Source organism: Aptenodytes patagonicus, chromosome 10, assembly GCF_965638725.1.
Source record: "Aptenodytes patagonicus chromosome 10, bAptPat1.pri.cur, whole genome shotgun sequence".
Classification (NCBI taxonomy): domain Eukaryota; kingdom Metazoa; phylum Chordata; class Aves; order Sphenisciformes; family Spheniscidae; genus Aptenodytes; species Aptenodytes patagonicus.
In genome coordinates this window covers 232,915-243,401 of record NC_134958.1, presented here as the reverse complement: position 1 = coordinate 243,401, position 10,487 = coordinate 232,915, and the positions used below count along the sequence as shown (strand labels likewise).

The 10,487-nt window shown below is 39.6% G+C and overlaps 1 protein-coding gene across 3 annotated transcripts in view; it reads right to left on the bottom strand.

Moving 5' to 3' along the window:
- Positions 1 to 3,490: 3,490 nt before the first annotated feature.
- Positions 3,491 to 10,487, bottom strand: part of NEDD4 (NEDD4 E3 ubiquitin protein ligase) — a 64,808-nt gene continuing 57,811 nt past the window's right edge. For all 3 annotated transcript variants that reach the window (XM_076347702.1, XM_076347703.1, XM_076347700.1), the window contains 6 exons: positions 10,351 to 10,411; positions 9,705 to 9,764; positions 9,506 to 9,613; positions 8,796 to 8,892; positions 5,470 to 5,542; positions 3,491 to 5,392 (listed from right to left, as the gene is read on the bottom strand). In XM_076347702.1, the coding sequence (XP_076203817.1) occupies positions 5,290 to 5,392; positions 5,470 to 5,542; positions 8,796 to 8,892; positions 9,506 to 9,613; positions 9,705 to 9,764; positions 10,351 to 10,411 (502 nt within the window). In that variant the 3' untranslated portion in view covers positions 3,491 to 5,289. The remainder of the gene's footprint in view (positions 5,393 to 5,469; positions 5,543 to 8,795; positions 8,893 to 9,505; positions 9,614 to 9,704; positions 9,765 to 10,350; positions 10,412 to 10,487) is intronic.

Here is a 10,487-nt window from a genome sequence, read left to right as displayed (position 1 = left end):
TAGGATAGAGAAGGAAAATGAGTAGCCTACGTTCATATATTTTGCCTAGGTTTGATGCGTAAGTACTCAACCCTGCCTCTAGTAAAAAAATAATTTGTTTAATATGCTACAGATGTGACTTAGTAATTTGAAATAATTTATTTAAGTCGTGTCCTTCGAGCAGCGTAAGTGAAGGCTCAGTGGCACTTAAAAGAAACCGTTGTTTTAGCTTCCTACTAACCCACAGCTCTGCCTCATGTGATGCAACAAGAATGCTGAAGACCCACCTGTAACACCCTGAGAAGTGAAAGATTTGATACAAGTAACACCCGGCCTAAAAATCTGTCAGTTGAGAGAAATGAATTTCGAAGAAAAAAACCACAGCAGCCACTGCCCTAAACCTCCAAGTTATTGTTGAATGCTTCTTGTTCATACCAAAAGTCTCATTTCTGTAACACCAGACTGCAAAGCATTTCCACATACATAATCACCTTTGGAATAAATGAAAAATTTTAGAGAAAGACCATTTCAGACCAAAACCCTTTAAGTCAATACAAATCAAATTATTGATATCGATCGAAAAAAAATCTAAGAGAACCTCACCCACAGCAGTCTAAGTAGACCTTTAAATTATAAACAGTTTATACTGCAAGCCTTCGCTGAGGTTAATCTATACACTTTACCTTTTTTTAGGCTAAATAAATTCACTTCTTTGACAGCATCATATTCATTTATTCAGAAACAAGAACACCATGCACTACACAACGGCAATAATTAATACACTAATAAATGTCACCACCATCCTTACTACACGTGAAACAAAAACGGTTTAACTCTGCCAGAAAAGTTAAGCCCCTAAAGTTTCCCAGAAGTTTTACACTGTCCTTGGATGATGTAACCCCACCTCGTAAGAAGCTTGCTGCCTGAGCCACACCCCTCTCCTTCCCGCCCCGCTCCCGGGAACGGCAAGAACCGGGTCTCGTCACGCCGCTGACTCGCCCGGGGGTCAGGACCCGGGCCGTGGCTGCTGGCGGCTGTCGGGGACGGTCCCCCCCCCGCGGGTGCCCCGGCACGGCAGCCGTCCCCGCGGCGGCGCCACCTGGCGGCCTCGAGCGGCTGGGACGGCGGCGGGCGGGAAGGCACCACGCAGCGGCCGCGGTATCGTGCTAGAAGGAAAACGCTCAAACACAGGGCAGGTGTTCAGTTCTCTTTTTCAGGCTCTAGTAAAGCCGGTTTGAATCGATCGGCATTTACCTGCAGAAGCCATAATCAATGGCAGGAACTGCTTTGCTTACAGCTCTCAGGCTTGGAGCGGCCCAGAAAACTACTACCAACCCACCCCCCCACCCCCCCCCGTGAATTTTCAGTGCAGTGTTTTTAAAGCTGAAGAAAGTGAAACTATTCCTCTTGCAGCCATCCTCTCCCTCATGTTACAGCCCAGTCCCTGCTCTAGAATTAGCATCTTGCTTGTCTCCCCTCAAAAAATAAGTTTTTTCACAGATCTATGCTTTTTAACCCGATCTGCACAAAATCTCTTACCAAATGCCAACTCTATATACTCCTTTTTTCAACAGATTGGTACATTTAGCTCTTACCTACCTGGGAAATTTTTCTGCCTTACCCCTCATCTGACACTGCTGGGTGTTGAGAGTAATGAAATGACAGTGCAACAGAGTTGGTCATTAACACACAAGGAAGCAGCTGTTAAATTCTCATCTGCAATGCCATGGTAAGTGGTCTGCAGCTGGCACACAGCCGTACTAGGAACAGTGTTCCTGGTGAAAAAAATAGGTAAGTGTTCATAGTAGCATCTTTGGAGTTGCTGCCCCCCAATCTAAGTGTATATGTTTCAGGGAATACAGAGGTGTGATGTGCAGAAAATACAAGTACAAAGGGACACGCAGCAGATCTAGGAGAGCATCACCCTGGCTGGCCAAGCCAGCACCCTTGTTCAGTTGTTCGTGACACCCTCCAGAAACCTCCTGATTGCATCCCCTCGCGCTGCCCTTCCCGCAGACATCAGGGTGTTTAGTCTGCTGTAAGAGCCAGGGTTTGCAATTTCAGGATTCCTTGAGCTGCTTCAAGACCACTCTGCCCACTTCCTCACAACAAACAGGTGGTCTAGGACAAGTCCTCACCAGGGTGCTTCCCATACTGGTGTCTCCCCTGACCCAGACCCACAAAGGTCTGTACCAGCCTGTCACCCCTTCCACAGGTCTCCCCAGAACCAAGCAGCTCCAGCCATATGAGCCATGTCTCTTGCTCCTTCTTGTCTTTCCCTGGCTGCCTGTGAGTGGGTTCAGGCACATGAGGTGGGCCCCCTTCAGCCTGTGGCATCCTCCACAAGGGCTGCCTCACTCCCATCACCCTGCCCCAGTACTTGCACCATTGACCTCTCTTCTCTTACTTAACCACAAGCTGTTATCACCATTCCCCAACAAACCTAGTTTAAAGCCCACAGAAGGGACTCTGCACTCTATCACCCACCAACTCTCAGCGTGAACGCTTGGTTCAGGCCCATCTGGCTCTGAACCCTTCCCCTAATGCAACTTGTTCCTTTCTTTGTCTATTACAGCACCATAGCAATTTTGTAAATTCAAACCCAAGGGTGGAGAAGCTGCCTTTCTTCTGATGCCACAAGTCACAAGCTCCCAAGATGGGTGAAGCTGGAAAATGTCCATCTACCAGCTGCCCAAGTAGGACCTCCAGCTGCCCCTTCTTACTCCCACTGCATGGTTTGGTCTTTTGCCTCTACAAGGTCTCTGCAAAGACCCTTATGACCTCTTGCTGTTCATCCTCCCCGATGCTACAAGTCTGCTCACTTCCCCTGTAGCTCTTTCATGGGGCAACTCAGCGTCTTGCCCACAACAGAGCTCCTGCAGGCAAGGCCAGCCCTGCCCTGGCTCCAGGGAGAGGCAACAGGTACTCCCTGCGGCCCGAGACCTGGCAGCAGCATCCTCCTCCAGGAGCTTCCACCCATGCGCCAGGGCTGCTTCCCCCAGCTGGCACTGGGGACCAAGCCCTGCGGCGCATCCCCATCACTGCTGGGCAGTCCATGCTGCCTGGAGCAGAGTTTCGGGGCCCCTTTCACACCTCTGCCGCACTCACCACTGAAGTCTGTTGGCTGCGCGCCTGCTGACCAATTGAGAAGGGTGTTCTACTGCAGGAGAGGAGCCTGACCCTCCCAGTAGCAGTCAGCTGGCATTTCTATGGGGCCTCCACATTTGCCCGTCTGCTGTGTAGTGTTTCTAGCCTGGCCATACAATGAAGGCTCACAGCAACCTAGAGCTTTTATAAAAACATGGTATTAATTTTTCAAAGACTGCATGTCTTGGGAGCAGAATGCTAGAAAACAGCGCTGCTGCACCTCAACACCTATATAGAAGTACCAGCGTATTGTGGTGGAACTGCTGCCCTACTGCCCTACTCCTACTACCTAGGAGTATTAAAATTACTGAATTTTTGCTATTTCAAGACTACTGATTTGCACTTCAAAGAACTGAGTCACAACTTATTAGAATAAACTTTTATTTACTGCTCTCAGGATCCTTATTTTATACTTCAAAGTATGCAACAAAACCTGCTACATTCAAATCTATACAGATTTACTGATATATCATTCATGTTTTACAAAACTGCATATAGATTTGGGAAATTTGTATAAGTTACCTTTATTTACATGTAATATTCTCAGCCCTAATGACCTAGTCAAAGAATAAAACAAAGTGGGATTTTAAATATCCCTTAAGACCCATTACATTTGTTACATAATTTACATATCTGTAGAGAGAGGTGTGCTACACTTCCTTCCTGCATATTTATAAAGACTGTGACTAAACGGAAATTTGCTGGCCAAAGCTAGGTACTGTCATTTCCTCAGATCATATTGGTAATAAAATGTTAAAATTAAAGCAAGCCAGGTATATAAACCAATTTTTTTCTTTTAGAACCAACTTTGCTAATGATTTTAACCAGCACTTGCTCAAAAAAAGTGTTAACATTAATACAAAAAATACCCACATTTACAAAAGAAGTCAAACTAATATTTATATGACAAGTTGATCTACAATAAATTGCACATTGTTGGTTATGACTTTGGTTATACTGTATTAACAAATTTGGTTTCTAGACTAACAGTGGAGAAAAAAAATATAAAAATGCAGCTATAGAAACTAGCATAACCTGTAAACATATTACAGAACCAAATTCTGCACCTGGTTACATGCGCATAACCTCCATGCAGTTCAGAGAAGTTTGCACATATCAGACGGCTGAATTTGGCCCAGAAAACCCTGTAAACATGTTCTTTATTGTTATGTAGTGCAATACTGCAAGAATGGATAATAAAGGCCTCTAACTACCAGTTAACTAATACTGATATCCATACAAATTTCACTTTAAGATTAATTCGTTGCAAAAGGCTGAATTGAAAATATTATCCATTGTTGAACTACAAATTTATCAAAAAAAGTTATGAACACTCAATAAACCAACGACAGTATACAAATTCAGACAAAAAATGGATATAATTTCTCATTACAATTCAGAATTATGCTGCTTGTCTGTTTTATATAAAAATCTTGGTTTCATTACACTGTTTTAACAAAAGCAAGTTAGAAACAGAAATCTAACAAATAAAATGTGTCAGCAAGTCAACGTTCTGCAAACTGATGGTCCTGGTTTTGTTACACTGTTTTAACAAAAACAAGTTAGAAAGAGAAATCTAACAAATAACAGCAAGTCAATGTTCTGCAAACTGATGGCTGATTATGCAAACAAACGCTTTCCAATGTTTTACCTAATATGCTAAATTATAAGGTGCTTTGGGCAGATCTGTAGCAAACGGCCTGAAGCAGCACAGATTATGATATTGCATTACATGAAGCTTGTTGTTTGTTTTTGTTTTAAAAACAGTTTAACAATTTCAGTTGTTCCTCTTAAAGCAGCAATTCAAATTTACACCCTCTGCAAAGATTTCTTCACAGTTTTACTTCAGCAGTTTACTGCAGGACAGTCTGTCAAATACTGTAGAAGAGGCAACTGCTTAAAACATTTTAGTTTTTTACTTACTTGGCACTGGCCCATCCAATGTGTGTATTATAGTTATTATTCCACAAAACTGTGGAAATGGTAAAATGCATTTTCAAAAGTTAGTGAATTTTTAATACTTACTTATTTTACAAGTGATACTATGAAGATTCAATAGCCATGTGACTAAATACAATGGTAGTCCCTGGAAAAATTCAAATTAGTTTGTAAACCCTTAAAATGAAATTGCAGCACTGGACTGACATAATTTATGTCTGTGTCTTAATCAACCCCATCAAACCCCTGAGTATTTTCAATTGCTAGAAGAAGTTTATCCCATAAATCTTCAAACGAGTCATATGGAGGCAAATCCAAGCGATTAAAGCTGAAAAACAGATGAAAACTCTTAAGTATTTTATCACTCTTACTAAAGGTCATAATTTACTTAAATTATATACTCACCAGGTATGAGCTCTCGGCAGTTTTTCAGGGGTACCCCACTGTTCAACTGTAAACAACTGTGGTCCATTTGAACCTGCAGAAAAGAATACATCAATTTTCACCCCATTGAGGTTCTTTTATAATTAGAAATTCAAATTATGAAATATTTTGTTTTTTTATAATCCAATTCTGACATTAATAGGACCTATCTATATGAATCTGTATTTACAGTCTATACTCAGTAATGGTCAATAATCCCAATTCACTTGCATTTTCAATTATTTCTTGCTATATCTTAATTTCAAGAGACTTTTACACCTTAAGCTCAGAAGTCTAAGACCTAAATGCATATGTGTAGTAGTTGGCATTGAAAATTTTATGCAGAAGACAGTTTTATACTGTGTAAGTTTTGCATGTACAAATTTAGACATGTTTATCACAATGTGCCAAGTTATATAACCTCACAGAAAGTATTCAATGTCCACCTTTACCTGTGCAACAACAAAGTAGAGTGAGAACTTTCTGAAACACAGTGACCATATGTGTACTCCAGGGATGCACACATGCACCTGAGAGAACTTTTTTGGCTAGCAAGTGCAACTCCAGCTACGCCTGTGCCTTCAGCAACCGTCCTACAGCATGTCATATCTGAAAGTTTCTTGGACCTCTCAACTCTCGCCAAGTGGATGCAAAGGGCATTTTATAACCATTTCCTTAAGCTGTTGAAAGCATTTGTGTATGTCTGGAGAAGACTGTGTAGCTTCAAAAAAAAAAAAAAAAAAAATCACTATCTTGTCAGAGAACAGGAGATTATCTCTGATGGTGGGTGTCCTCTGACTGTTCTACAAGGATACTATCAATACAGTTAGAGAATTGTATTCCAAGGCAGATGGCTACCCAAGAATGAGTAGCCTTCTGCTTCTGAAATGGAAGATGTGAAACATGTTTCAGATTAAAGATGAGCAGCAGTAATGAGAACAGGTTGATCTATGAATACAGCTGAGGTATAAGTGCTTGCGTAGAGTACCTCTAGACCAATGAAATGAATTTGGTTTTATAATGCAGACACCTTCCCTTTTTTTAATGACTCCTCCAAAATGTGGGGTTTTTTACTATATAAGTTATAATTGTCAATTAAAAAAAGAGTTCATTTGTGGTTTTATGGACACATGAAAGAAAGAAATGTGTACATATTCATAATAAAATGAAATGATATTATGATAACATGTAATAATGCACATTGTAGAAGTGGATTTGGAAGAAGATGTTAGCCAACTTATATACAGAGAAAAACAAACAAACCAACCAAGACAATTCATCCCACAGACAAAAATAAAACAAGAGAAGGAGAAAACCCTTTCACAACTACTAATATACACAAAAAGGTAGGAAATACCAATCAATGCACAGAAACTATGCTTCATACAAGTCTAGCGAATGAACTAGACAGATGAGAGCAGACACTGATCACTTCATCCTAAAATATTATCGGTGAGACAGTTATGTCAGTAGTTGTGGAAACACTCCCAGCTCCTCTTCTTTACTTTCTTCTTTGGGTTACATGTTTCTTCAACGCAGAAGGCTGGTTAGAGAAGGTAACTAGTAAGAATGCCTGAAATAAGGATGAAGCAGGGAAGCAGCTCTATGACTGACGGTACATTCTACCATGTGACAAGACAATAAAACTCCCTTTTAATAGCTAAGTAAGAATAAGTCTTTATTTTAGCTATCCAACTAATTAACTAGAGGATGACAAAGCAGGGTGGGGGGAAGACAAGAAATACCAGAAAGCCACATCTGTTCAGTGTCCTAGTTCTCAAACTGGGGTGGATTTGTCCCCGGACACCAAACACTCCCTTTTTATGAGCAGAAATGCCTCTCTGGGCCACAAGGGGGAGATCTCCCACTAGAAAGCCAGCTCTAGGACTGCAGCCCGAAGGTGGGAAGGGAATAACCACAGGGGCAGCCCGGTAGCAGCAAAAAGCCACGTACCAACACAAAGCACTGAAGAACCACCTACAGTTCTTCAAATACAAGCAGGTACTGGAAATGTGATTGTGATCATTACTGGGGTTTAGTGAGGATGGCATGCCAGCCACAGTAAAGTAGAAATAACTAAGAGAAAGAAACAAAGCACTGTGCAAGACAACTGCTAATTGTATTTTTCATTAATGAGTGAATAGAACTACAGAAACTGGGGCTTGGCCAGAAGGGAGCCAAAAGCTTCAACAGTTTCTTTCCCTGTATCATTCCTTAGTTCTATCTCTGGTAGTGTTTTTAGACAAATAGACAAAAATCTGGAGGCAGCAGAATTCTGATCAGGTTCCACTGCAATGAGCATGTGCTGTAACTCCCAACAGTACCAAGGTTCAGGTGCAACAGCAGACACCATGGTTCATGTCTGCTGAGGGCACTGTCCTTCCCATTGGAACTCAACTCATTTCATTGATGGAACGGAAAAAATAACCAAGTATTTACAATAAAAATGAAGAGGAAGAAATGGGGACACATGGTGGGTGGTATTTAGTCACAGTTCTAGTGTTTTATAAACAAATTACTGTCTTGTTTACAAAGAAGGAAATGTTTATTCAAATACACAAGTTAGGCTATTCAGTCATTTGCATATGATCTCAAGCCCTTTTAGCCTTAATAAAGTAGTCTAGCAGAAAACATAATAGCTGATGGCAGCTGAAAACAGACTTCCCATAAGCAAAACACCCCACCCTTTATGGGCTGTTCTATCTGCTTGCCCGCGGTCTTTCCACAGTGGGTTTTCTGGCTTTGGTATGAAAGTGTGCTGCCCGCTGCCATCTGCTTGTTTCAGTCTCTGCACTGTAGGTTCACTACTTTTCTTTTGGCATTATGTTTAACTCGTATCATTTCAGTGGTCCTCTTTAAAGTATACCCTTACAAAAAATTGTATCTGTACAACTGTGGCCTGTGAGCAGATAAAAGCAGTTGGGGAACTTATAAGAATCTGAAGTTAACTGCTGGTGCCACCATGTCTTTGTAATCAGATCTGAGATAACTCAGAATTTTCTTCAAGCTCAATCACGTGTTAAACAGGGATTTTTGCAGCTCTTTAGAACTTCTAAATCCACATTCATTTGAGAAGTCCTATACATTTAAAACTTTCAAAAACAGAATTAAAATGAAGCATTTATAGAACATGGGAAACGTGTGATCTAAGTGACTCTTCTCTAACTTTGCTTCTTATAACTGCCAGTATATAGTCATTTTTAAAGCAAAATTTGAAAAATAATGTGCCTATGTTTGAAGTCAAACATCATGACATTGTCAGTATCGTGTGCTGTTACTTAATTGTGAACATAATCATAAGTACTCACCATACAGCTCAGCAAACCCATTCATAGGTACGCGTGACGTGCCAGTAACAAATTGAAGTAATCTTATTCTCTTTTCAGAGTCCATCATTAAGACTGCCTATGTATGATAATGATTACAATTAAAGATTTATTTTTAAATTAAGGTTTTAAGCTAGCACATTTATGTAACAGTTTCTAACTCTAAATCATTATCCTTTATATATATACATTTTTTTTTTAGTGACACACATAGTCCACTTCTCTGCCTATTGCTAAAAGCTATGGAGTCAACAATTTTTCGATGGCACTGTAACAAGAGTATGGCTACTGGCTTAGCAGGCTGTTAAAATACTTCCCTTTAAGATTTGGCCCCTACTTTCTTTGAAGTTTCCTGATGTTATGAACTAGCAGCCAAATTCCTGTAATTTATTAAACAGAAGAGTTTAACACCTCTTTAGTGTAACCATGCCAGAAAAACCTACACAGAAATATTTTTAACCCCAGTCAGACATGGATTTTTTCATAAAAGCAAGTATCAGTAGCGTATTTACATTCTTACCATGCATCTCATCTTTAGTTTTCTTACTGTCTTTTCTCAGGAGTTTCAATGGCCAAATATTTACCTACCTATTGATGAATCACACGATAATCTAGCATAGCTGAAAGGCAGCAGCTTTTGAAGAGGTTTTAAGTAAAAAAAAAAAAAAAAAAAAAAAAGAACTTCACAATACCTTCCAGAACCATTGTATTACTTGATGGTTTATGTTGTAGCCATTTTTGTATTTTGTATGTAGTTTCCAGTCAGCCACATCCACATCTCCCAGTCCACACATTAATAACTACACAGATCAAAAACAAACAACCACCAAAGTTTAAGTGAGTAACATTAAGTTTCAACATAATTTGTTTTCTTTTCCATGACACACTTACCTCTAGCTCATTTTCATCAAAAATTTTAATCAGATCCTGTGGTATTAGTTCAAAAAAGCCCTAAAAAGACGAGGGAAGCTTTTAGAAATCAAGTCAACATTATTTAAGCATTTTTGTTCACTGAGAATGATATTCAGATGCTTTAGTAAACAGAGCCAAAGCAATACATCAAATACAGACGTTTGGACACCAGCAGTCCCCAGTTTGGTGATAGTACTTTTCATTCTGACTTATCTCACATCTTTATTGTGCTACACTGAAAGGTGTATATATAAGCCTGAATATCATATATGTAATATCATTTATGCAAATAAGGATAAACCAGCTAGTTTAATTTAATTCTGTTAGTTTGATTTAACTTTCATTTCTGCAAAGTTCATTAAATAGTTTGCACTACAGCTAAAGCTGTCAGCCAGGATTGATAAATAAGCAAATTTTTCAGTATGAATTAAACATCTCAGTAAAAATATACTAAAAAGATTTTTAAGTCTGAAATAATTCAAAGCTGACACTACAAACAGCATCACTGCCTTTTTTATAGCTGTAACAACATTATCTGTGGGTCTTCAGGATGTCCAAAAAAGCTTGTCTTAAGATTAGATGCAACAAATTCTGAGAAGAATTTCTTTTGTAATTAAAACTATACCTCTTTAAAGGCTGCCATTTGTTTCTGTACTCTGCTCACAAATCTCCACTGAATTACAAGACTGTAAAAAAACAAAACATTTAAAATAAAAGCAATTTATATACAAAGCAACAACTTCCTTTTGTTAATACAACTAA